General features: G+C 38.9%; 1 protein-coding gene across 1 annotated transcript in view; it reads left to right on the forward strand.

The window, feature by feature from the left end:
• LOC118828939 (transmembrane and coiled-coil domain-containing protein 5B-like) overlaps nucleotides 1-13,399 on the forward strand; it is a 54,202-nt gene extending 40,803 nt beyond the window's left edge. Inside the window, exons 3-13 of the mRNA XM_036735835.1 lie at nucleotides 825-869; nucleotides 2,897-3,046; nucleotides 3,552-3,669; nucleotides 4,107-4,157; nucleotides 5,333-5,407; nucleotides 6,954-7,010; nucleotides 8,135-8,194; nucleotides 9,170-9,234; nucleotides 10,619-10,664; nucleotides 11,857-11,900; nucleotides 13,201-13,399. Coding sequence (XP_036591730.1) covers nucleotides 825-869; nucleotides 2,897-3,046; nucleotides 3,552-3,669; nucleotides 4,107-4,157; nucleotides 5,333-5,407; nucleotides 6,954-7,010; nucleotides 8,135-8,194; nucleotides 9,170-9,234; nucleotides 10,619-10,664; nucleotides 11,857-11,900; nucleotides 13,201-13,399 — 910 coding nt within the window. The remainder of the gene's footprint in view (nucleotides 1-824; nucleotides 870-2,896; nucleotides 3,047-3,551; nucleotides 3,670-4,106; nucleotides 4,158-5,332; nucleotides 5,408-6,953; nucleotides 7,011-8,134; nucleotides 8,195-9,169; nucleotides 9,235-10,618; nucleotides 10,665-11,856; nucleotides 11,901-13,200) is intronic.
• The last annotated feature ends 13,644 nt before the right edge of the window (nucleotides 13,400-27,043 follow it).

Raw genomic sequence — 27,043 nt, forward strand, 5'->3', positions numbered from 1 at the left:
AAGAAAGAAGAAAAAATAAGGAAAAAGTAGAAAGGCAGAATGAAAGGGGAAGGAAGATGAAGGAATGAATAGAAAGAGAGAAAAGGGCATGCCCAGGGGAAATAAATGAAGAGGGATCTTTAAAATTAGGACTGATGATATCTGGCTTCACCCTGAGCATGATGTGTAACTGAGGTTACCCAGGGCAACAGAGATAGGGAAGGTCGACTCAGGCAACAGCAAGCACAGTGTTGATTTCCTCCAGGCAGCCATGCTCACCATTTACATTTCTACCTGTCCAGGGCCTTAAAAAAGGCAGGTTAAATAGGAAATAAGTTAGGCAGCTGATGTTTTTTGTTTTTGTTTTAAGTAACTTCCACCTCCTCCATAATCTTTTGTAACATTCTATGGGAATTTATGTTAGTGAGAGACTCTGAATGGGTCTGCTAATGGTTCAGTTTTTCCAAGGGTTAGTTACTCTTGAAGAAAGTAAGGCATGAAAGGGGTAAAGCAGAAAATGATATTGGCCATAGTATGGGCCAGGAATTATTAGGCCTGGGTTCTATCTTGGGAGGAGAACATGGAACTGAATGACCAAGTTTTGTCCCCTGTCCATTAGTAAATTTTTGTGTCCTTCCTTCCTTCTTTCCTTCCTTCCTTCCTTCCTTCCTTCCTTCCTTCCTTCCTTCCTTCCTTCCTTCCTTCCTTCCTTCCTTCCTTCCTTCCTTCCTTCCTTCCTTCCTTCTTTCCTTCCTTCCTTCCTTCCTTCCTTCCTTCCTTCCTTCCTTCCTTCCTTCCTTCCTTCCTTCCTTCCTTCCTTCCTTTCTTCTTCCTTCCTTTTTAAGAAAACCTGTGATGGAAGAAATTAATCAAGGCTCACTGGATGATATGTAAGTAATGAAAGCAATAAAGAGGGTTCAGTAAGGAAAAATTCAATGAGAGAATTTTGAAATTATTTTGAAGCCTCTCTGGGAAGGAACTTTAAGCTGACCAAGGGGATTATTCCACATAAGGTTGGGCAAATGATTTTAGGCAGGAAAACCTCTGGTTTCAGTTCTTACCCCTTTATCAAACTGGTGGTAAGGGAAGGTCTGTGATGGTTCTTTCTGGCCCTGGAGATTTTTTCCTAGGGAGTTCATTGATGGTATGCTCAATTTCTTTTTCTGAGATGGGGTTATTTAGAAATTTTACTTCCTTTTCTGTTAACCTGGGCAGTTTATGTTTTTGTAGATATTCATCCATATCTCTAAGGTTGTCAAATTTATGGGCATACAATTGGGCCAAAAAATTCCTAATTATTGTTTTGATTTCCTCTTTATTAGAGGTGAACTCACCCTTTTCACTTTTGATACTGGCAATTTGATTTTCTTCTTTCTTTTTTTTAATCAAATTGACCAAAGGTTTATCAATTTTATTGGTTTTTTCATAAAACCAGCTCTTTGTTTTATTTATTAATTCAATAGTTTTCTTGGTTTCAATTTTATTAATCTCTCCTTTGATTTTCAGTGTTTCTAATTTGGTATTTAATTGGGGATTTTCAATTTGCTCTTTTTCTAGCTTTTTCAGCTGTATGACCAGATCATTGATCTCCTTTTTCCCTATTTTATTCATGTAAGCATTTAGGGATATAAAACCTCCCCTAAGAACTGCTTTTGCTGCATCCCATAAGTTTTGGTATGTTGTTTCATTATTGTCATTCTCTTGAATGAAGTTATTAATTGTTTCTCTGATTTGTTCTTTGGCCCACTCATTCTTCAGAATTAGATTATTTAGTTTCCAATTAATTTTTAGCTTATTTTTCCATGGTTCTTTGTTATAAATAATTCTTATTGCATCATGATGTGAAAAGTATGCTTTGACTACTTCTGCCTTTCTGCACTGGATTGTGAGGTTTTTATGCCCTAGTACATGGTCAATTTTTGAGTATGTGCCATGTACCGCTGAGAAGAAAGTATATTCCTTGTTATCCCCATTCAGTTTTCTCCAGAGGTCTATCATATCTGCCTTGTCTAAAATTCTGTTTACCTCCTTAACTTCTTTCTTATTTATTCTGAGGTTAGATTTATTAAGTTCAGAATGGGGGAGGTTGAGGTCTCCCAATATTATAGTTTTGCTGTCTATTTCTTCCTATAACTCCCTTAACCTCTCCTCTAAGAATCTGTATGCCATACCACTTGGTGCATATATGTTAAACAATGATGTTGCTTCATTGTTTATGGTGCCTTTTAGCAGGATGTAATGTCCTTCCTTATCTCTTTTAATTAAATCTATCTTTACTTTTGCTTTGTCTGAGATTAGGATTGCTACACCTCCTTTTTATAGTACTGTTATCAGTCTACACTGGGGAGAAGGCCATTCTTTACTAACTAAGGTCAGAAGAAGTTAGAACAGTTTATAGGAGAGGGTTGTGGAAATCTCCTTCCTGTCCACTTTGATATATCACATAGCTGAGACCTGATTTTTAAAAAAATAACCACAATGTATGAAAATGTGGACTTATAAAACAGAAGAATCATATTTCAAAAGGATTCTGCACAGGGTCCCTTGATTTAGTTTTTTATTTTTTTTTCGATCAACAAGAGAATCCTTTTAAAATCTATATTTCCTAGTGCATTAGATTTATAAGATTCCATATTTGTAATAGCTTTTGACTAATAAAAATTCAGTTTACACAAAACATTTTAGAACTTGTTTGTTACAGAGGCAAAATGGAGAATCTGGGATAATTTTGGTGTATATAACATTGGCAGGGGATTCTTTCTAGAACTATAGTCTTCATATTGTAATAGCAAAGTCTAATCAATTATTTTCTTGTCTTTAAAACATATTTTACACATAGTAGGCACTTAAGAAGTATTATTCTTTCCTTTCTTTTCACTGAATTAACTTGGATTTTAATAACAATATATCCTGGTAGTTCTCAAACTAAGGAAATTCTGAGATTGGAGCAGGCAAAAAAGAATATTGACAACCTGAACTTGGATCTTGAAAATGAAATGCTTACCCTAGATGAAGCAAACCAGGACCTTCTTGTGAAAATCCAAGAGAAAGAACTACAGATTCAAAGGTCAGTTTGGTTTGGGCAGGAGACAACTCCTCTAGAAGAGGCTGTTCCTAGGGACAGAGCATCTGGGGATGGGGAGGAATGCACAGAAGGAAGAGAAGGGAAATTCTTCTTTATCAATGGTCATTTTCCAAAATGAATTCTCTTAATTAACTCAAACCCTAATTTAATTGTCTTAATAACTGAAACCTCAAAATTCAGAGAGGATTACAGAGATTTTAACCTCCCTCCCAAGATATTTTTTTTGATATACATAGCCATATATATACACACATATATATATATGTTCAAAGAATATATGAATGTTAGATTTGAGGAACTAACTAGGTTCTTACTATTCTCACCTCTCAGAACTCAGATTTCATTGGCCTACATCCAATTTGAGGTTATATTTTGTCATTACCAATGCTTCTTTAGGTCTGACCCATGTTTTTCCCAGGGTGGGGCTTTATAATTGCAGCTTAATGCTGAGGATTAGCACCTACTTGTGTGATATTTTGTTATTCAGTCTAGAAAAAGAGATCACCAAGTCAATACGCCTAGCCTGGGAAAGAGATGAATTTAACCGCACAGCATGTGAAAGGGAAGAAGCACTGAAAACCTTGGAATTGGAGACCACAAAACTGGTAAGGAAGGAACAGGGGAAAGATCAGTCTAACGCATTTAGTTTGTTACCATGCTATTTTTTCCCTCTCCATGGGATCTTCCCTGATTCCATAGGTTCTAGAACAAGTTAACAGAAATGAAGTCACAATTGTTTTCAGGCATGGAGGGATCAGGGAGGGAGAGCTCTGGAAACGGAGTGCTTGGAGTCAATGAGATAACATTAAAAACACTTTGGGTCGCCATATAAAAATCAGTCATTGTTATTACCATTACTATTATTGTTGTTGCTGCTGGCACTAGAAACCCTGATGTTTGGGCTCTGTTCCCAGATCTACTCTCATGTTCTGTGAGGTCAGAGCACAGTTTTGTCATCTGACAAAAAATTTGGCAGGAAAGGAGACCAAGAGCAGATGGGAAGATATGAATTGCCATGCTTTTTGTTTCTTCGTTTCTGCAGGAAAAGAGTAATGGGACACTGGTTAAGAATGTGAATGAGCTGCGGATGAAGGTAAGGCCCCTTTGTCTTAAGTTTCCCCAAGTCCCCCATGTAGATATCTTTACCCAGACAGAGATGAGTATTGGGAAGGGTTATCCCATTCAGAATGGAACCACATTCTGATAACATGTCTGTTCTCCACTCCATAATACCCACTGCCTATCAGCATATTTAGAGTATATGATAGATGATTTGGGGGATCTATGCTTAGCCTAAGGCTTATTATCAATGAATATAAAATAAGCCCACTATTTTCCTATGATTGTATTAGGAAGGGCAAAGAAAAAAAAGAGGAAGCCCAAAAGAATTTTTCTAAATGAGGAAGAGGCATTTCTCCTGATATATTTCAGAAGTGAAGCACTCTAGGTCTCAGCATCTTCTGTGTTGGACATAGCAGTTCATGGGAGTTTTGTGGCATAAGGCAACTGGACAACTAGCTTTGTTTGGTTTCCCCAGTAATGATTTATCCCTTTCCCTCACCCAAATAGTTCTAATCTCTGCTTCTCTTTCCCTTTAATGAATACAGAGGGCCAAGTCTTGCCTCTGACCCATGACCCAGACTACTTAGAACGGGATGTCATATGTAGAGCAATTTGGGTCAAATGATATATTATCTATTAAGTGCTTTGCAAATCTTAAAAGACATATGTGCATATCATCTGTATGCATGGGAGGTAAGAAGTGATGGAAATATTTCCAGCTTGGACTTCAAGGGTCCAGGACTCAGAGGTGGGGAACCTTCACACAATTCTGTGAATCTTGGATTCATTCAAAGGGCCACACTTGAGGACCTAGAGGGCCACATATAACCTCAAGGCTGCAGGTTCCCCACCCCTGTATGTGGTCTCTGGGAAATACATAGGTATTGTGGTGAGAGTTATGTATAGCACAGCACAGTTACATATAGTAAAGGTCAAGACTGGCCCCAGCTTAGGCTTAGGATCAGGTTCTAAAAAGAACAAAAGTAGATAAACAAATTGCTTCGATTGATTATAGGAAGCCAGGTATTTTCATTAGGAAGGAGCTATTTTCTACTGTGGCTCTTGTTAAGGACCTGAAAACACTAACCATCATCATCAACCCATTACCCCTGACTTTAAATTCAACAAGTTATTATTCAGTTTCTGGGTTTTGTGCTTGCATGAATGTAGCTCACATCTAACTGTATGTCTGGATTGGAATTTCAGCTTTCCAGGAAACCACCAGAGAATTCACAAGAAGTTGAAACAGAAAAACTAAAACAGATGTTGGAGGAATCAAAGGTGAATGCAAAGAACAAATCAAAGGATTCTCTGATAAATGTTTTGACAGCTTTAACTTCCCCAAATGACAGCTTCTCTGGGCTCCTAAGGCCATGTTTTTTTTCCAGTGCTTTTATAGCCAAACTGTTGAGTCCCAGTTAATTCCTACCCTTGTTTAGAGACATTTAATCTGAAACAAATATCTATGCTCCTACATCTCCATGGCCTTCAGAAATACACACACTGTATTTCACTGGTCAGTTCTTCCTACAAAGAAGTTCAAAACAGTGGACATAGATCTTCTTAAAGTCCTTGCAATTAATTAATCATTCAACGACACTAAGTGTTGACTGTGAGAAAAAGCACTTTAAAGAATGCTGTGGGAAGTTATCAAGGTAGAAGATGAGGCAGTCCTTTCCCTTAAGAAGGTTCTCACCTAATGGAGGAGACAAATTAATTATAGACATGAACCACATTTTTGTCATTGAGCAAGTCACTCAGAGTCTCAGTTTCCTCATCTATAAAACAAGGTTAAAAACAATATTGCTGTTAACTGTATGCAATGTTCTCTTGGTTCTGCTCATTACATTCTTCATTATTTCATGCAAGTCTTTCCATGTTTTTCTAAATCATTGAACTCATCATTTCTTGTATTCTATCACAATCATATACTACAACTTGTTCATTCCCCAATTAATGGGCATCCCTGCAATTTCTAATTCTTTTCCACCACAAAGAGAGCTGCTATAAACATTTTAGAACATATAGGTTCTTTTCCATTTTCCCTAATCATCTTTGGAAATAGACCTAGTAGTGGTATTGCTGGGTCAAAGGGTATAGACAGTTTAATAACTCTTTGGGCATAATTCCAGATTGCTCTCCAAAAGGGTTGGATCAGTTCACAATTCCACTAACAATGAATTAATGTCTCAATTTTTCCACATCCCCTCCAACATTTGTTGCTTTCCCCTTCAATAATTTTTTCCAATCTAGTAGGTGTAAAGTGATATCTTAAGGTTGTTTTAATTTGTATTTCTCTAATCAATAATGATTTAGAGCATTGTTTTTTCATATGACTATAAATTGTAAAAACTAAATTACTTCTAAGGTCCTTTCCAGCTCTATACCTATGACTTTATGGAATATAAATACAAAGGAAATATACCCAACCACAGTCATGAAGAGATAATTCTAGAATAACTCACAGTTCATAAGCCTATGCCAAGAAGTCTTCTTTGGGTTTACAGGAAATAGAACAATTTGATTGTTCCCCTTTATTAGAAGGGCAATGTGAAAAGTAACTCATCAGGTACAACCGTTCTGATTTTCTTGATCTCTTCCCTCAAAAGAAGAGGTATAACATTCTCTTTTCCCACCTATGGAATCTTAGAGGGCATGAAATGGTGTTCCCTGTGGAATTTGAATAACAGGGTATCAAGGTATTAGTAAGGATAAAACATACTCTCAGTTTCTCTAAGGTAAAAATAAGAGATTTTCACAACTGTCCACTTTTCCACCAGCTGTGTATCACCAATAAACTGTTCTTTCTTTTTTTCTTCTTCCATAGGTGAAATTACAAAAGGCCGTAACCTTATTTGCAGAACAGGAAAAAGAACTGACCGAGGTAGTGGCAATGACCTTAATGACCTTTCAAATCACCCCCCCTTCTCATGACTTTCTGGCTTGGGATACAAATTTGGATATGATCCCAAAGGGTCTCAGAAACAAGACCACAGGAAAGACCAGGGCTGGTGGAGGGAGAAACTTTGACCAGCATGTACTACATAATTTCTTCATCTCTTTAAATCCCTAGCCACAGCTGGAACTGCTGTAATTGTAACCCCTACCTCTAGGTGGAAAGAGGACTAGGATTGCAATCAGAATTGAGTTGAAGGTTCCGGTTCCTACACTTACTAGCTGTGTATGATCATGCACAAACCATTTAACTGATCTGAGACTCAGATACCTTGGCCATCAAGTGAGAAAATATTAACAATCTCCATATTAAAAAAAAGAAAATAATACCAATCCCACAGAATGAGGAAAGTGCATTTGTAAATCTTAAAGTGCTCTATAAATATAAGCAAATAATTATTAACTATTAAATCCATGAGGAAATGAAAAGTGGCATATCTTGAACCAGACTTAAAACAGGAAGACCTACCTCTGACAAATACTAGCTGTGTCCCTTTAACCTCTCTATGCCCTCATGCAACTCTCTATTAGATTGTAAGTTACAAAGAATTGGTGGAAGGAGTTTTCACATTGGGAGTTTCCCCACTGTGATGAAGTACAGGCCTGAAGGAAAACAAATGAATACTTAATAGGTACTTTTTGAGCTTCCTGAATTGAATGCTTAAGATGAAGAAAGAAGGATGCTGGATCAAATGCCCTGCCTTCCCTAAAAACCTGAGGGTGAATGGGGTGGGAAGTATACAGTTGCACTACGTTATTGTAGTATCCACAGGCCAACTGGCCAGACACAGTTTCTAAGGTTTTCACTTAATTTCTTATGAAAGTAAAGCTCCTTTTACTACTGCTTAGTTTGCTCAGAATGGATCATGAAAGTGAATGAAATAATCTCAGCTGGGATACAATTGATTTTTTTTAACTGTATAGCTAATAGTATATCATAGAGAACAGTGAGAAAATCATAATGGTCATTCTGTATAACATTTGCATGCTCTTCTTGTTTCTGAATTAACTCATGGAGTTTAGTTTGTTTTAAAAAAAATTCTGGTTTTCTAGGTAATATCTGAGTGCCAATCTGTGGATCAACTTTGTAAAGATCAGGCTTACTACATAAAGGTATCAAATCTGGGGATTTTAGTAGACTTTGGAAATGCATTAGGAATAACGCTTTATGCCTAAGACATGGCGACTAAAAATCATGAAGAGGCAGAATGTCTAGAACTAGAGAAATGATGGTGCCTCTGGCCCTGGTCAGCCCAGACTCAGATCAGACTATGTTCTTTTCTTGGTACCATAGTTATGAAAGATACTGACCAGTTGGGACATGTCTACAGAAGGGTGACCAAGATAATAGAGAGATCAGAGACCTTATAGGAAACTATATCAGGGACTAATAGGAAAGTCAGTTGAGAGTACTAAGGAGTATTTATCTTGGTAAAGAGAAGACTTACAGGAGAGATATGACAGCTATAGGAACAATGTGTAGAAGTTGCTAAAAGACAAATTTCCACTTTAGAAAAATTTCTTAACGATGGGAGCTGTCAAAAGCGGAACTGGCTACTTTGGGAAGTAGAGAGTTCCCTTTCACTATATGAAAGTTTTCCAATGGAGGATGCTTAATTGTAAGAAATATTTGTTCCTATTCATGGAATTGGATTGGATGACCTCTGAGTTCCTTCCTAACTCTCATATTCAGTGATGCCATGAACTTCCCCAACAGAGCATCAAGATATAAGAAACTTCGTACAGCTGTAGAGTTAAATAAAGCCCCATTTCTCTTAATAGCTCTTGGTTGAACAGTGCAATCTTTGGTTTCCCATTAGTCTCACTATGTAAAAATATTGTAAAAGACACTTGTCTTCCTGCTCTTCAACTTTCTCAGCCAAATCCTCCTGTACTCTATTGCCTAATCTGTACTTAATAAGTAAATACCTACTGCAGCCTTCTACAAAGCCTAACTCTTGGGGGAGGGTGTCAAGAAAGAGCTTGGGATTATTATAGATTTACTCATTTTCATTGCAATTGAATAATCATGAATTTTTCCTCTTGTTCCTGTGTGTTTAATGTATATATTTTAATTTCCATGAGCAGAAATACCAGGAAATCCTGAGGCTGATGGAGAAGGATAGAGAGATACTGCTCCTTGAAACAGAAGTGTGAGTTTTGTCAATGGACTGGGCCTTCTTAATTTGAGTCAAGCCCATAAAAGCCTATGAAAGAAAAAGTTCATACATCAAAGAATCTTAATGCGGAACTGAGCCCTTGTACACAGCAGGCCCTTAGTATTTGTTGAACAGAACTGAATTCCCAATGTACAATTAGTCTGCTTCTTCTGCATTTTAAAGGTGTTTAGGTATGATGTTGACCACTGGAGAGGAGACATTTATATTTTCTACTTTGAAGAAGGAGCTAAGTATGAGAAAAGAAGGTGCTCCATGAAGCTAAATACATAACACTCATGATAAGTGATAGTGCAGTAGAAAGAACACGGGACTCTGGAGTCAGACAACCTGGGTTCATATCCTGCCTTTGATGCTTACAACCTCTATGAAACTAGACAAGCCACTTCAATCTCCTGGACCTCAGTTTTCTCATCTGCAAGATGAGGGGGATCTAGATTGCCTTCCTGGGGTCTAACTCTAGATCTATGCCTACGAAATGGATGAAATCAAATGAGATATTATATGTAAAGTGTTTTATAAAACTTAAAGTGCTATACACATGTTAGCTATTATTATTATTATCATGACTAGTGTATGGAAATTGCTTGGGCTATCTCTAATAGGCCTAGTTACATTTTCTATTTAAAATTATTTTATTACAAACTTAGTGTAAACATCAACAAACAAAAATATTACAATATTCAAAGAACAAAAAGAGGATCGCACTTGAAACTGAGCTATTTCTTTAAAAAGTGGTTAACCTTTCTAAATTATATTAAATTTAATATGATAGTAACAAAATTGCCCTGTTTGTCTGTGTCCCCTTCTAAACTCTCCTCTTCTCTCCTCTGTGTAATTTCTAACATTTCCTTGACACTCTTTTTTCTTTTTGTATCACTCACAGCCCATTAACCTCCTCTCACATAGAAATGCTGCCTTATAAAAAAATAAGTATGTAAAACACTTTTTAAACCTGGAAGAACGTTAAAAATGTCAGTCATCATCATTCATGTTGTTATAAAGCACGGTCTAGTGGATAGAGCTGAAAAATGTCTGTTCAAATCCGGCCTCTAACGGGCTGTTAGGACTCTTGGCAGGTTGATTAACCTCTCAGTGATTCTAAAGAACCCTCTAACACTATAAGGTGCTACTCTACATTGGTAAAGAGGGGTTCCTTATCTGGGATTTCCCTATGCCAATGAAATTTCAGGTTATTATTATTGACATTTTCTTGCATTCCTGATTAATTCAGGCTTTGGCATAGCTATTAATAATGTGACAGGAAGACAGATGTTGACTAGTCTAGAAACCATTTGCATAGCAGTGAAAGTCCTTTAGACATCTCCAGGCATATCTTTGTTTCTGTTTTTCCTTCTAGAGCCAAAGCCCAGAGCATATCCAGTCATCAGTCTGGTTTGATTCTGGTAAGTTTCCCTTTGCCTTAGTTTTATGTTCTCTGCTCCACCCCTTTCATTCATCTATATTGTCTTAGTGAGTAAAAAGAAAGCAATATAGAAGTTTTTGGGACTTAATAATCAGCAAATATTACAAAACTCTAGGTGAGTTCTTAAACAACTAAATTCACCAAACATTTAGTTAAGTGCCAAAGACAAAAAAACAAGCAAACAAACAAGTCCCTGCCCTCAGGGAACCTATATTATACTTGGAAGAATGTGGGACTCCAAGCACAGAGAAGTAAATGCAAGATAATTTGAGCAATAAAATAAAAGAACATTAACAGAACCTTAAAGAAACTTAAAGATGCTGAAAAGTTGAAATGAGGAGGGAGTAAATTCCAGGAGTGGGAGCTTATACAATTATTTTCTAGGATGTAAACTTAGCACAGTTCAAATAGCTGGTTTAGGCTACTGTTTATGTACCTCCTTTTATTACTCCTCTAATCCTGGGAGACTGTCAGTCCTTAGTTCTGGGCCAGCAAAGACATTTGTAACATTCTGATCCCACCCTGCCCCTCACCCCCAACATTCCCCCAACCAAAATTAAAAGAGGAAACTCAGACCCTAAAACAGTTGGTGGTAACAGCTTCAACCGGGCTCTCTGCCTAAGGTTCATGGATCTCATGGCCTTGGGTCTTGCCTAAGGCTCATGGACTTGCACTGCATACTCTGCTACTCCTGATCTGAAGTATGCCAGTAGTGGTTCCAATTTTCTAGGATTGAAAGTACTCTAGCAGAAGTACTGGAGCTGTCTAACTCTACTCAATTTAAGCTGTTTCCTGAAGTGACTAAACATTTGCAGTCTCTGGGTGACCCCGAGTTCTCCCTTCTTCCTACTGTGCTGACAATATCTTCTCTAGCAACTAGTCTAGGGCCTTGAACATAGTTATTATCAATCAACATTTATTAAGTGCCTACTATGTATTGGTCACTGTTCTAGGCTCTGGGGAAAGAGAAAAGGGATGGAGGGAAGGAGAGAGGGTAGAAAGAAGGGGAGGGAAGGATGGAACAAGGGGGAAAAGGAAGGGAAGGAAAAGAAAAGGAAGAAGGAAGGAGGGAGTAAAATGGAAAGAAAAACAAGAGAAAGAGAGGGAGGGAGGGAGGAAGAAAAAGAATTCTAAGATCATCTTCTTATTTGTTGTACTTATTGCTTTCACAGGAGGAGAAATTGTTTAGAAAAAGGCAAACACGTTTTTGGCTCAGGTAACTGGAAAGAACTTGATTTAACCTAGCCTAAAATACACTCACCCTGAGGTGCTAGTCAGACAGGGACTCTTCAGATGTAGGATGTTCTTATTCAGAAGACCAGGAGGAATATTTGGCATAGACATAATAATCCATTAGTCACAAAGCATTAGTCCAACCCACGGAATTCTTCTTGGCCTTCATACTCAGAGTTAATGCCAGAGTAGAGATGTGATGTATATCATTGCTAGAAGCTGCAAACAAATTAAAATATACAGGATGAGATTATAATTCTAGTTTTATCCTGTTTGTTCTAAATCAGTGGTATTAAACGAAATAGAAATGGGGCCACTAAACCCCATCCCTAAGCATCCCTGAGGACCGCATATTGACTTGGAAAACTACATATTCACTTTATCTATGTTCTATTGTATATTTGTTTTATTAAATATTTTCTGGTTGTATTTCAATTGGGTTCCCAGGATATTCAGTAGTGTTCCAGGCCACACCTATGTTTCACACCTCTGCCCTAAGCCTTATTTCTTTTAAGGTCCATTATGTTGGTTCAGACCCTGGGTCTGTGTATCTGTGCTAATTTATATGACTGGGAGAGGAGGCCAAAAAATGATCAGGTAGCTTTAGCAATGCTTCTCAAACTCTCCCTGCTACCGTTTGTAATAGTATTGACTCTACAATGCTTTGTAAGTAAGGACTGCACAGTCCTTCCCTTTAAGAAAAGGATTCATTTAACCGATTTAGCTATAAACCTTGCATGGTGGAAATTTAAGGCCAACTTGGACCAATTCTTGGTGTAGAAAGTTTTCTTATAGTCACATTTTTTTAAAGTTTATCAACCTAGGGAAATCACAATGTAGAGACATCCTACACCAGTGGTTCTCAAAACTTGGTCTCAGGATGTCCTTGCAGTCTTAAAAGTTATCGAGGACAAGCTTTTGTTTATGTGGGTTTATGTGGGATAGTCATTATATTAAAAATCAAACTTTTTTATCATTATCATGAAAATAGTTTTGACCTTGCCCAACACTAAGAGTCTCAGAATTCCTTAGAGGTCCCCACATCCTATTTTGAACATCACTGTCCTACACTAATGAAAATCAGTACCTTATCAATAACTTACCGTCTCAGAGAATTAGCTGGGCCATTGAGAAGTTGAGTGACTTATTCATGGTCACGTAGTTAATATGTGTCAAAGGCAGGGCTCAAACCCAGGTCTCACTACCTCCCAGACTGACTTTGATTATCCACTATGATGAATCTCTGCAACCTTGGTTGATAACTTGTCCCACTCTTTTTGCAGGATTTTCCAGTTTGTATTCTTGATGGTCCTGCTCCTCACCAGGCTGCTGAGTTTTGGGCTTTTGTATGTTCATGTTATAAATCCAGATTTTGTCCTGGACAATCTGCCCAAGATTATGGATAGAGACACCTTGTGGAAAATTAGGAACTTTCTACTTCCATCTCTCAATCTCCATGTACAGGACATTTTGCCACATTAGTCCAAGATCAGGCCCTTCACTCTAGAAGGTCCCAAGTCTCTCCCAAGTATTCAAAAGGGAAGTGACAAGCAGTCACCCAGGCTTTGGGTGAGAATGGAAGGGCCACAAGGGAGGACAGCAAGAGCTTTCTGGATCAGAGTTGTTCACTCTGGAGTTGTTCACCAGGACCAGTCCTGGTCCTCTGTTCTCTGTATTCATCATTTTCTTTTGATTCCCTTTCTGCTTTCTCTCTTCTAATAAAGAACATGGCCATTTAAAAGCCCTTTGACCAAGTATTTGCTTGGTCATTTGGTATTGCCCAAGAACACATATCCCTGGGGCAGGGAGGAGATAAGGAAGTTTGGTTTCCTTCAGTATAAGGCTTAAATGTTGTTAACAGTTGTTATCCTGCATAAAAATGCAGGGACCTTTTAATTCTTCCCTTGATTGATTGGATCCGACTCCCCAAATATATGCTTTTATTTCATCTCAGTGCTCCCAATTCAATCCAATTCAACAAAGAGTATGGGCTCTAGTTTACAACCCCACCTTAGCAGATTGCTTATTTTCCTCATCCCTTTCTCTTTCCACATCTGTTAGGAAGAAAGCAAATAGCCAGTGTTCTGCTAATAGTTTTTTTTGAAGGATTGCCAGCTAAATTAATTTGCAATAAAGCATGAATAGCTGTCACAATATACTGTCTGTCACCAGCCATTTCAACTGAATTGGGACCTAGGAGACTTTTGAATCAGACTGGCTCGGGATGCTAAAAGTAACAAGCCTTTATGACAAGTGTACTTTGACTCACAAAATAGGAAGGTCTGACACCAGATAACTGGAGGAGAGCTAGAGAGATCACAGCGATTTTGAGTGTGATGATTGTTAGGGTACAAGAATAGAAGGAAGAGGGTAAAGGATGGTCCTGTGAGTCAGTCTGAAAAGTCCCTAGTTTATGGGGGTGCACCCAGCTAGAGAGTCCTCTATGCAACAGAGCTTTGTATATTCAGCCTGAGCTGGATGGAGGTAGTTGAGTTTTATGCAGTCTGTCTTTAGCAGAATGGGGGTGGGGAACAGGAGGGTGGGGGTGGTAATAATTCAGTCAACATTCCAATTCAGCACATTCCAATAATAAGGTTGTTTTTCCTCCTTATGAAGGAATAACCATTGTGCTATACACCTTCTTAACTATAGTTCTTTGGTAGCCACTGAGTACAGCACAAAAAGACATTAAGAATAACTCATTAGTCTTATTAATTGACATTTATATAGTGCTTTAAATGTATGTGGCATATGTGAATGTGTGTAGTATGAGCATATTTATGATGTGTGTAGGATAGAGGACAATTTGACCAGGGAGTTTTAGTGAGTTTGAGTGAGTGATGGGACATTCTCATGCAGAAGCTAAAGGGGGTGGGCCTGAAGACTAGGCACTTACTTACATGTGTCTTGTGCTAATTAATGAAAGTTATGCTTCAGGTCTTAAAGGTAAATTACAGGGTGTCTCAAAAGTCTTTAAGCTATTAAAGTTTGAAACTGCCCTAAGACTTTTGGAATACCTTAAAAATTCACCATTTGAGATCAGTGACCATTACTGTTCTCTTCTTCCCTAAACTCTGAAAATAGGATACTGCATTAGAGATCCTGTGAAGTTCTGCCAATTTTATTTCTCTGTATTAATAATGTATTGGGGCGGAGCCAAGATGGCAGCTGGTAAGCAGGGAATAGCATGAGCTCCATACCGAGTCCCTCCAAAAACTTATAAAAAATGGCTCTGAACCAATTCTAGAACAGCAGAACCCACAAAACAGCAGAGGGAAGCAGGGCTCCAGCCCAGGACAGCCTGGATGGTCTCTGGGAGAGGTCTATCCCACACGGAGCTTGGAGCTGGGAGCTGGGAACGGAGTGGAGCAGAGCCCAGCCTGAGCGGCGTGGACCAACAAGACCAGCAACCGGGCAGAGCATGCCCTAGCGCCCTGATTCAGTGAGCTGCGGCAGTTACCAGACTTCTCAACCCACAAACACCAAAGACTGCTGAGAAGGTTTGTGGGAAAAGCTGCGGGAGTGGAAGGAGTTCGCAGTTCAGCTTCCAGCCCCGGGGGCAGCGGAGGTGGGGAAGCTATGGCTGTTGCTGCTTCCGGCTCCAGGCCCACCTGGTGGGAGGAATTAAGTGGCGGATCAGGGCAGGGGTGCACAGCCTGCTGAAGATCTAAGCCTAGTTCGGGTTGGGGGTTCTTGGGGAAGGAGCAGTGCTGGTGTGGCAGAGCTGGCACCTCCCCACCAAACGTGGAACATAGAACTCTGTAGTCTACAAGCAGTCATACCCCACTGAAAAACTCAAAGGTCAAGTTAGTTGGCTGGGAATATGGCCAGGCAGAAAAAACGCACCGAGATTCAGTCTCAGACTTTGCATTCTTTCTTTGGTGACAAAGAAGACCAAAACATAAAGACAGAAGAAATTAATAAAGTCAAAGAGCCTACAACAGAAACCTCCAAGAAAAACATGAACTGGTCTCAGGCCATGGAAGAGCTCAAAAAGGATTTGGAAAAGCAAGTTAGAGAAGTAGAGGAAAAATTGGGAAGAGAAATGAGAAGGATGCGAGAAAACCATGAAAAACAAGTCAATGACTTGCTAAAGGAGACCCAAAAAATACTGAAAAATACACTGAAGAAAACAACACCTTAAAAAATAGACTAACTCAAATGGCAAAAGAACTCCAAAAAGCCAATGAGGAGAAGAATGCCTTGAAAGGCAGAATTAACCAAATGGAAAAGGAGGTCCAAAAGACCACTGAAGAAAATACTACCTTAAAAATGAGATTGGAGCAAGTGGAAGCTAGTGACTTGATCAGAAATCAAGATATTATAAAACAGAACCAAAGGAATGAAAAAATGGAAGACAATGTGAAATATCTCATTGGAAAAACCACTGACCTGGAAAATAGATCCAGGAGAGATAATTTAAAAATTATTGGACTACCTGAAAGCCATGGTCAAAAAAAGAGCCTAGATATCATCTTTCAAGAAATTATCAAGGAGAACTGCCCTGATATTCTAGAGCCACAGGGCAAAATAGAAATTGAAAGAATCCATAGATCACCTCCTCAAATAGATCCCAAAAAGAAATCTCCTAGGAATATTGTTGCCAAATCCCAGAGCTCCCAGATCAAGGAGAAAATACTGCAAGCAGCCAGAAAGAAACAATTTGAGTATTGTGGAAACCCAATCAGAATAACCCAAGATCTGGCAGCTTCTACATTAAGAGATTGAAGGACTTGGAATACGATATTCCGGAGGCCAATGGAGCTAGGATTAAAACCTAGAATCACCTACCCAGCAAAACTGAGTATCATGCTCCAAGGCAAAATATGGATTTTCAATAAAATAGAGGGCTTTCAAGCTTTCTCAGTGAAAAGATCAGAACTGAATAGAAAATTTGACTTTCAAACAAAAGAATCAAGAGAAGCATGAAAAGGTAATCAAGAAAAAGAGCAAGAAAAAGAAATTGCAAGGAACTTACTAAAGGTGAACTGTTTTGTTGACATTCCTACATGGAAAGACGATGAGTATGATTCATGAGACCTCAGTATTAGGGTAGCTGAAGGGAATATGCATACATATATGTTTATGTATATATATGGGTGAATGTGTATGTATGTATATATCTATATGTGTGTATATATATATGTATATATATACACACACAAATATATTTACATATATACATATATATATGTATATATATATATATATATACACATATATATATATATATACACAGAGAGAGAGAGAGAGAGAGAGAGAGAGAGAGGACACAGGGTGAGTTGAACATGAAGGGAAGATATCTAAAAGAAATAAAACCAAATTAAGGGATGAGAGAGGAACATACTGAGAGGGGGAGATAAGGAGAGATAGAATGGGGTGGATTATCTCGCATAAAGGTGGCAAGAGCAAGCAGTTCTGTGGGAGGAGGGGAGATGGCGGATGAGGGGGGAATGAGTGAACATTGCTCTCATCAGATTTGGCCTAAGGAGGGAATACCATACATACCCAATTGGGAATCTTACCCCACAGGAAAGAAGAGGGAAGAACATAAAAATAAATGGGGGGGATGATGGAGGGGAGGGCTGATGGGGGTGGAGGTAGTCAAAAACAAACACTTTCGAAAGGGGACAGGGTCAAGGGAGAAAATTCAGTAAAGCGGGATGGGTTGGGAAGGAGCAAAATATAGCTAGTCTTTCACAACATGAGTATTGTGGAAGGGTTATACATAATGATACACATGTGGCCTAGGTTGAATTGCTTGACTTCTTAGGGAGGGTGGGTGGGAAGGGAAGAGAATTTGGAACTCAAAGTTTTAAAAACAGATGTTTAAAAACAAACAAAAATGTTTTTTCCTGCAACTAGAAAATAAGATACACAGACAATGGGGTGTAGAAATTTATCTTGCCCTACAAGAAAGGAAGGGAAAAGGGGATGGGAGGGGAGTGGGATGACAGAGGGGAGTGCTGACTGGGGAACAGGGCAACCAGAATATACGCCATCTTGGAGTGGGTGGGAGGGTAGAAATGGGGAGAAAATTTGTAATTCAAACTCTTGTGAAAATCAATGCTGAAAACTAAATATGTTAAATAAATTAAAAAAATAAAATAAAATAAAAAGAAAAAAAATAAATGTATTGGTTTATTTCTGTGGACAAGCTGGGAAAGAACATTTGTGTGAACCACCATGTATAATATCCATCAAATTAATAATTTTAGATATTTCATCAAAAAATAAATATATGCTTCTTCATTGTTAATGCCATGCATTTATAAAAATGTGTTTTAAAATGTTAAAAAAGATCAAAAGTGTTCCTTAATCATCAACTCCCTATATTTTTAGTTGTATCTAGCTGCATCTCTTGCTAACCCCTTATCCAGACTCTGAGTTGGATCATAAATATCAGCTCTAATCCATGTGCTCAGTGTGTCTTCCTACCCAACCCTCAAAGTGGGCTGCAGGTTAAATGAAAGCAATGTAGGTAGAAGGTTTAATGAAATTCAAATTTCAAAGAAATTGAATATATTCCTTTGTATTCCTGATATTCATGGTGAGACAACTCTGAGGAGGTTTGCCAAGTATATGCTTGAGTTCTTTAAACCTAATGACAGGGAGGAGTAGTAGGAGGGCATTAAGGTGAGTAGGAGGGAGAAAGCACAGCATTGGAAAAAAATGCATATTATTCTGGCTGAATAAAAATTTTCTGACTGAGAATGTATAGAAAACTATTTTTACAAGAATGTTCCCTTCTCAAAGCTTGCCAATATCCTGACACGACAAACATTTGGAGAGGTCTTCTAATTCAGAATTAATGTTTTTCTTTCTAAAAATAACTTTCCTCAGGTGTACTGAGGCATCATTTCTCTATTATTTCACTAGGTACTATTGCCTTTTGGCAAAGAGAAAAATCTTGTCAGTAAGGGCATTTTGGGAAGTCTTTGCTCATAGAATCACAATGAAAGGTTCTACCCTTTCAGTCTCCAAGACTATACGAATCTGACCATTTCTCTTGACAAACAAAGTCCTCTCAGTACCCTACTGATATCTGAGCTGCATGTAGACAAAGCAGGTAGCTGCTAAATGGTATGATTTGTGGACCAACAACAGTACCACTACCAATAAAACTACTCTTACTAGACTCCTGAAGTACTTGGAATTTAGGTTATCTCTATTTAAGGTTCAGAAAGTGCCTAATAAAATACAAATGAAACACTTGGTGGGGAGTGGGTAACTGTTCTAGATCTGAGAGGACAATTTGAGAATTTGGAGAAGTGATCACTCTTCCCTTCCAGAGTTGTCAACTTTTACCTTCACCAACATTTAGCAACAAATGTTCTCTAAATAAGATGACCACATGTTAAGAATTACTACTGCATCAACAAAAAAAAATGAAAGCAAAGCGTAATACATAACTTACATATTCAAGCAAGGCTTATTAAAAGATAAAGCATAGCTAGCTGAATCCCAAGATGATAGAGTAGGGTGCTAGAATATGACTGACTTTGATGTCCCATTAGCTTCCATATCCGTGGAAGGCAGACAGTAGTGAATCTTTGGCAATCACGCTGCATGATAATAGTATATATTCCAAGCAGAGTGCTTTTTAGCACACACACATCATTGTCAGAGTAGATGAAACTGAGGTGCTCTTGCTTATATAAAGAGAAAAAAAATCCTATTTCTCATGTCCCTTATCCATGAACGCATACTTTGTAGGGTTTTTGAAAAACAAGCAAAAAACTGATTATCTTCAAAACCTTGATAGTTTTTATTTATAATTGGCCTGGGTACATGTGGCTGATTGTCTTTCCTGAAGTCGTGATTGGTCTTTTGGGCAACTTGATTTTGGCACACATTCAACATTCTCAGTGTTTTAGACACAGGTGACAGCTATCTGAAAGGGATGGGAAGTATGTAGCTATGCTGTTCAGCTTATCATAATTGTCCTAAGGATACCACATATTCAGTAACCTTGGGAATTTGGTTGCACAGTCACATTAGGGAGCCTGTTTAATGCACGTGCTAACAATTTTCCTGAGAGTGACTAAGCACTTCTTAATGATTGTTGAATGACTGATTGACTTTGGAAGAAACTATTCTTATCTTAGAATGGGGCTTTTGCAACAAACTTATAAATGGGGAAGGAACTGTTCGATTTTTATTAAGTCAACTAAGATGTCAGAAGCTATTAATGAAAATTCTTGGCCAATAACATATAAGAAGAAAGCATTGCAACACACTCCATTTACATTAAGGAAGAAGATGTCCCTAAATGGGACTGCAATTGCTTATTTGAAAATAACAAATCCAATTCACAGTAGGTCCATGATTTATCCTTCCTTCTACAGGAAGGATATGCTGGTATCACCTTGGATTATAGGTAGGTCACAACAATCACCGAAGTCAATGACCAAGAAAAAAAATCACCTAGGACAGTAACTTATCAGAACCTATTAGCTAATGGCCAAAGTAGAAAGAACACTAGATTTTGAATAAGAAAAGCCATCTTTCTGAAACTCAAGTTCCTCATCCATAAAATGCAGATAATGCAGCAAGTTAAGTTCTTTGTAACCATAAAGAACTATCTGAAGTAGTTTATTAGATTAGTTAGCCAGTCATCAAGAAAGGTTCTGTGAGTATCAAACACAGGATAGTAAAGTTTTGATGGAAGAGAAAGATGGGAATTTCTGGGGCACGAGGCCCTGCCTAGGAAGGAGTCCAAACAGGAGTGGGAGGAAGAAGAGGATCTTCATCAACCAAGGTATGGCTTGAAGCCACCGAGCCCCTGAAAGAAGAAAAGAAGCCCTCCTTGGGGGTCATGGGGTAGGGTGAGAGTGGAAGGGGATATCAAATGGAGAGGTGAGAATTCTTACATAAATTTCATTTACTTTACAATTTTGTCTAGATTCAGATACTTCTACTTACTCCAGTAGTCTCTTTAATTCAATAGTCTCTTTGTTTGTTTGTTTCTTCCATTTGTTTATTTTTAACAGTCATCTAAAAACATTTTGATTTCCAAATCCTCTCCCTTCCTCTAGTCCTTCTCCCACCCATTGAGAAGACAAGCAATGTGATATCAGTTATACATGTGAAGTCATGCAAAAGATATTTCTATATTGGCCATGTTGCAAAAAAGGAAGAAAAATAAAGTGAAAAAAGTATGTTTCAATCTGCACTCAGTGTTGATAAGTTCTCTCTCCAGAGGTGGATAGCATTTTTCATCATGAGTCCTTTAGAACTGTCTTGGATCTTTGTATTGCTGAGAATAGCTAAGTCTTTCACAATTGATCATCTTGATAATATTGCTGTTACTGTGTACAATGTTATCCTGGTTCTGCTCACTTCGCTTTGCATTAGTTCATATAATTTTTCCTAGGTTTTTATGGAACCATCCTGCTTGTCATTTCTTACAGCACAAGAGTATTCGATAACAATCATATACCACAGAGGCTGAGCCAAGATGGCAGAGTAAAGGCAGCAACTCAGATGAACTCTCCCAAATTCCCCTCCAAACAACATTAAAATAATGTCTCAAATTGAATTCTGGAGTAGTAGAGTCAACAAAAGGTCAAGATTAAATGTTTTTCCAGCCCAAGACAACTTAGGAGGTTGACATGAGAGGTCTGTGACACTGGGGTGGGAGGTCATCCCAGAATGTGCTGTAGAAACACTAGCAGCAGGCTTTGGAGGTAGCAGCTTCAGGAGCTCAATGCCCAGAGATGGTAAGGGGGGGTCAGACAACTGGTCAGAAAGATACTACAGGGGACCCTTTGCTGGCACTGGGTGAAGGACATTGTTGCATTAACTAGATGCAGTTTTGGGTTGCAGTTCCAGGGCAAAGAGAAGCACTAATGCTTGTGGCCACAGAGAAGCAAGGGCCTTGGTTATGGTTTCGGGACCAAGAGGAGAACTACTACTTGTGGTCACATGAGAAGAGCAGGAGACCTGGTCACAGTACCAGGGCCAACTGGACCAATAGTGCTTGCTGCCACTGGGGAGCAGGGGTCCTGGTCAGAGTTCCAGGACAAAGAGGAGTGTTTTTGGTCATTTACAAGGGAGTAGGAGGTTTGGTCTCAGTTCCACGTCTAAAAGGAGCAAAGGCGCTTGTGGCCACAGGGAAGCAGGGATCCTAGTCACAGTTCCAGAGCCAAAAGGAAGCTAGAAATTACAGGTAAAGGGGAGCCATGTCCCTTCCCGGGTAAAGACAAGAGCACAGGCCACTACAGCAGTGACCACATCTCTCCTTGGATCATACCACCTTGAAAGCACTGAAAACTTACAGACCACCAGACCCACTCTGAAAATAGCACCATGAAAAATCTGAAACTCAGGACAGTACTCCCTCTACCCTGGGATGAGAGCCAACGTTAACATAAAGTTAAAATTTGAGCAATACACTCAAAAATGAGTAAACAACAAAAATAAAAAGAACCTGACCAATAAAAAGAACCTGGACATAAAAACCCTTGTCACTATGGTGACAAAGAAGATCAAGAAAAAAACTCAGGAGACAACAATGTCAAAACAGCTCTATGTGAAGACTCAAAGTAAAAAAAAAGAGTGAATTGGACACAAGCCCAACAAGAATGCCTGCAAGAGCTCAAAAAGGATTTTAAAACTCAAATAAGAGAGGTGGAAGAATGATAGGGAAAAGAAAGAGTGATGCAAAAAAATTCTGAAGCGTCAACAGTTTGGTAAAAGAAGCACAAAAATAATGAAGAAAATAATACCTTAAGAAACAGAATGGACTAAATGGTTAAAAAAGAAGTACAAAAATTCACAGTGCAAAGGGGCCCACTTTAATCATTTTTCTAACCAGTTGCCTGAGCCCCTTACCATCTCAGACTTGAATGCCCCCAAAGCTTCTGCTGCTGATGTTGCTATCACTGCTGCCTCCAAGGCCTGCAGCTGCCCTGTAGGCTCTGGACCAGGCTCCCCGCCCTCTTGTCCCTGCCCCAAGTATCACAGAGCACTTTTTTCCATGCTCTTCAGTTGTCTTGTGCTGGAAAAATGTCTCATCAATTTGAGGCATTATTTTAAAGATTTTGGAGGAGAATGTTGAGAGAACTCATTTCTAGTACTTCCTCTACCATCTTTCTCTGTGGTCACTTTCAATGTGAAATGATGGGGACAGCTTGCCTGAATGCATCAGCTGCTACCACTAGAAGCAGGGGAGGTAAATGGTATGATGTAAAAGGCAATGTGAGAACCAACTATCTTCCAAATAACTCCTTCATCCAGATGCCACAGTGTCTGGAATTTTGCCATTTTAGATCTTTTAAGATTCCTTTATTGCAAATTCTATTTTAAAATGCAATGAACCACTCTAAGGAGAGTCAATATATTAAGCCCGTTCATATTAAGGTGTTAACGACTTATCAGATCAATTTTTTCCCCACCAGAACAACTTTGGCTGTCAGTTCCAGGCAAGCCCAAAAGGCAGAAATAAAAATGACTCCGGAAGAACAAAGGTAAAAGGAAATAAAAATAACAATTCATATTTTAGTTTTTTATTTACTTAAGATTTCCAAAATATTTTTAAAATCTCATTTGAACCTCAAGATAACTCTATGAGATAGGTGCTAAAGGCATTATTTCAATTTTACAGATTAGGTAACAGAATCAGAAAGGTGAAATGATTTGCTCATAATAACACCAGGTTGTAAGTGTCAGAGGCAGGATGTAAACTCAGGTCCAGCATGCCACGCTCCCTCTCCAAAGAAAAAGTTGTAGGGTACAGAAAATAAACTTTGCCATTTTACCCAAAGCTAGCTCTGCTCAGAAGCTCTAAGCCTTGAATGAAATGTGAGTGAAGAGAGACTTGAAGCAAGGAAACCAATTAGAAGGCAATTTCAATAATCTAGGTGAAAAGGGATAAAGACCTAAATTAGGGTGGTGGCCATATGAGTAGGGGGAAGGGAGCAGATGTGAAAGATGTTTGGGCAGTAGATTTAAAAAAGACTTGGCAACTGATTGGATAAGTAGAGCAAAAGTCATATTCCCAAACCACATGCTTAGCATAGTGCCTGGCACATAGTTGACCCTTAATAAAGATTTATTGATTGATTGAACATGTCACTCCCCTGCTCAATAAACTCTAGCAGCTCTCTATTACCTCCAAGTTGAGATTTTTGGCATTTAAGACTTTCTCAACCAGGTTTCCACTTCTCTTTTCAAGCTTATTATATAAGCACTCTATGGTATAGCTAAACTAGTCTTCCTGACATTTTTCACATAGGACATTTCATCTCCCACAGAGAAGGAAGGTTCCTCTGACAATAGTCTGTTCCCTCTGATTCAGTCAACAGCCTTCTCAGAGATGGCCCTAGGAATTGGTTATCAATCAGGAATTACCCCCAATCATTCCAGCAAAGGACCATTGCACAAGTCCTGCAACTTGGGAGGTATCTTCTTTGACAAAGTTCCACACTCTTTTGTCTCCTCAAGTTGACTGAGGCTACCCATTAGATTGATCGGTTCTCCTGATCACCCTAGCTACACTGAGAATAGTCTCCCAAGTTGTCCAAAGCAGATCTCAACTTTTGACTTAAAGGCTAGAAACCGTAAGACTTAATTATCTGTAGGACACCACTAGGGGATGCTGCACTTCATTGAGGACATATTGTTGACATTAACAAATCTTATTTCCAGTGGTGTTAAGTTGAATAAGAGAAATCCTTTACAACATTACCTTGCACCTTTTCCTCTGTATCCAAAAATTTATATCAGGAACCTAGAGGAAGAGCCCTGGTTGTTTGCTTACCCCAATCTATGCCTTTTAACCTAAATTTTATCTTTAGATCTTAATCCATGTAGTTTAGGATTTTATCAAGTTAAAATGTAAACCACCTTGGGGCTGCCGGGGTAGGAGGGAGGTGACACTGGAACTATCCTTTATACATCGCTGATAGCTGAGAGAAGAACTAATTTCAAGAGGCAAAATGTATTAATAACTGAGAGTGGGGGTGGGGGTGGGGGAAATGTGTGTGTGGTTGGCAGGGAACCAGAAAGGGGTTCAAGCAGGAGGTGATGCCTGAGCTATCCTTCGAAGGTAACTAAGGATCCTAAAAGACAGAGAAAAGGAGGGGATACATTCGAGGCAAGGGGACAAATGATCCCTAAAGTCCCTTTATAACTCCAAGTTACATTGTATCTTATCCACTAACCTAACACCCCTGGGGACCAGAATAAAAACTTTAATTTGTGGGGTTGTTTGCTCGGTCATTCAAAGTAGACCAGTATTCTGGCTGTTGGTTAACATGGTGTAAAGAAGGATCAAGCCCAGTCGGGGTATGCTGGGGAAGGCTGGGGTGAGGGAGGTGTGAGGGGGCAGGGGAGTGGGGGGGTGGAGAGTGAGAGAGAGAGTTATTTGTTAAATATAATTAACCTGCTCTAAAACTAAAAGATCCTTTCCATTCCACAGCTGAAATGTTCATTGTGCCTTCTTCCTCTACCCCACACCAGTTACAATAATGTCAGCCCTTCTAAAATTCCTTCCTGTACTATAACAGCAATCTGCATTGGTGGGTATGGGTGCCATCTCGGGAGGACAGATCCTAGTTATTTTCCTCTTGGGGTAGGAGTGAGTTCAGAAATGCAAAGGACTCTAGCTCAGCAGTTGCTAGTTTGATTTCTACCGGGCTAGCAAAGGTGGGAATCCTGGTAAGGAAGGGATGATGAATAGAGGGTCACAGGTCCTATTGTCTTGCTTTGAACAGTCACAGCTTTCCCAGCCAAGTTGTTGGATTTCCCATCGAGCTCCCACCTAGTGAATTTATCCCAGGGCCTGCACCAGTGTGTGTGTGTGTGTGTGTGTGTGTGTGTGTGTGTGTTTGCGTGCGCGCGCTCTGTTTTCAAATGAAGAGATTTACAATTTCTTTTTTTTATCTTTTTTTTAATTTAAATTTATGTATTTAACATATTTAGCTTTCAGCATTGATTTTCACAAGAGTTTGAATTACAAATTTTCTCCCCATTTCTACCCTCCCCCCACTCCAAGATGGCATATATTCTGGTTGCCCTGTTCCCCAATCAGCCCTCCCCTCTATCACCCCCCCCATCCCCTTTTCCCTTCCTTTCTTGTAGGGCAAGATAAATTTCTACACCCCATTGCCTGTGTATCTTATTTTCTAATTGCATTAAAAAACTTTTTTTTGTTGTTTTCGAACATTTGTTTTTAAAACTTTGAGTTCCAAATTCTCTTCCCTCTTCCCTTCCCACCGACCCTCCCTAAGAAGTCAAGCAATCAACTTAGGCCACATGTGTATCATTATGTATAACCCTTCCACAATACTCATGTTGTGAAAGACTAACTATATTTTGCTCCTTCCCAACCCATCCTGCTTTATTGAATTTTCTCCCTTGACCCTTGTTTGTTTTTGATTACCTCCACCCCAGTCAGCCCTCCCCTCCATCATCCCCCCCACCCCACTTTTTCTTTTTTTTATCTTCCTCCCTCTTCTTTCCTGTGGGGTAAGATACCCAATTGGGTATGTATAGTATTCCCTCCTCAGGCCAAATCTGATGAGAGCAAGATTCACTCATTCCCCCTCACCTGCCCTCTCCCCTCCTCCCACAGAACTGCTTCCTCTTGCCACCTTTATGCGAGATGATCCACCCCATTCTATCTCTCCCTATCTCCCTGTCTCAGTATGTTCCTCTCTCATCCCTTAATTTGATTTTATTTCTTTTAGATATCTTCCCTTCATTTTCAACTCACCCTGTGACTGCTCTCTCTCTCTCTCTCATATATATGTATATATATATGTATGTATGTGTATATATATATACACATAGATATATACATACATACACATTCACCCATATATGTACATAAACATATATGTATGCATATTCCCTTCAGCTACCCTAATACTGAGGTCTCATGAATCATACATGTCATCTTTCCATGTAGGAATGTAAACAAAACAGTTCAACTTTAGTAAGTCCCTTGCAATTTCTGTTTCTTCATTACCTTTTCATGCTTCTCTTGATTCTTTTGTTTGAAAGTCAAATTTTCTATTCAGTTCTGGTCTTTTCACTGAGAAAGCTTGAAAGTCCTCTATTGTATTGAAAATCCATGTTTTACCTTGGAGCATGATACTCAGTTTTGCTGGGTAGGTGATT

Source organism: Trichosurus vulpecula, chromosome 8, assembly GCF_011100635.1.
Source record: "Trichosurus vulpecula isolate mTriVul1 chromosome 8, mTriVul1.pri, whole genome shotgun sequence".
NCBI classification, from domain to species: Eukaryota; Metazoa; Chordata; class Mammalia; order Diprotodontia; family Phalangeridae; genus Trichosurus; species Trichosurus vulpecula.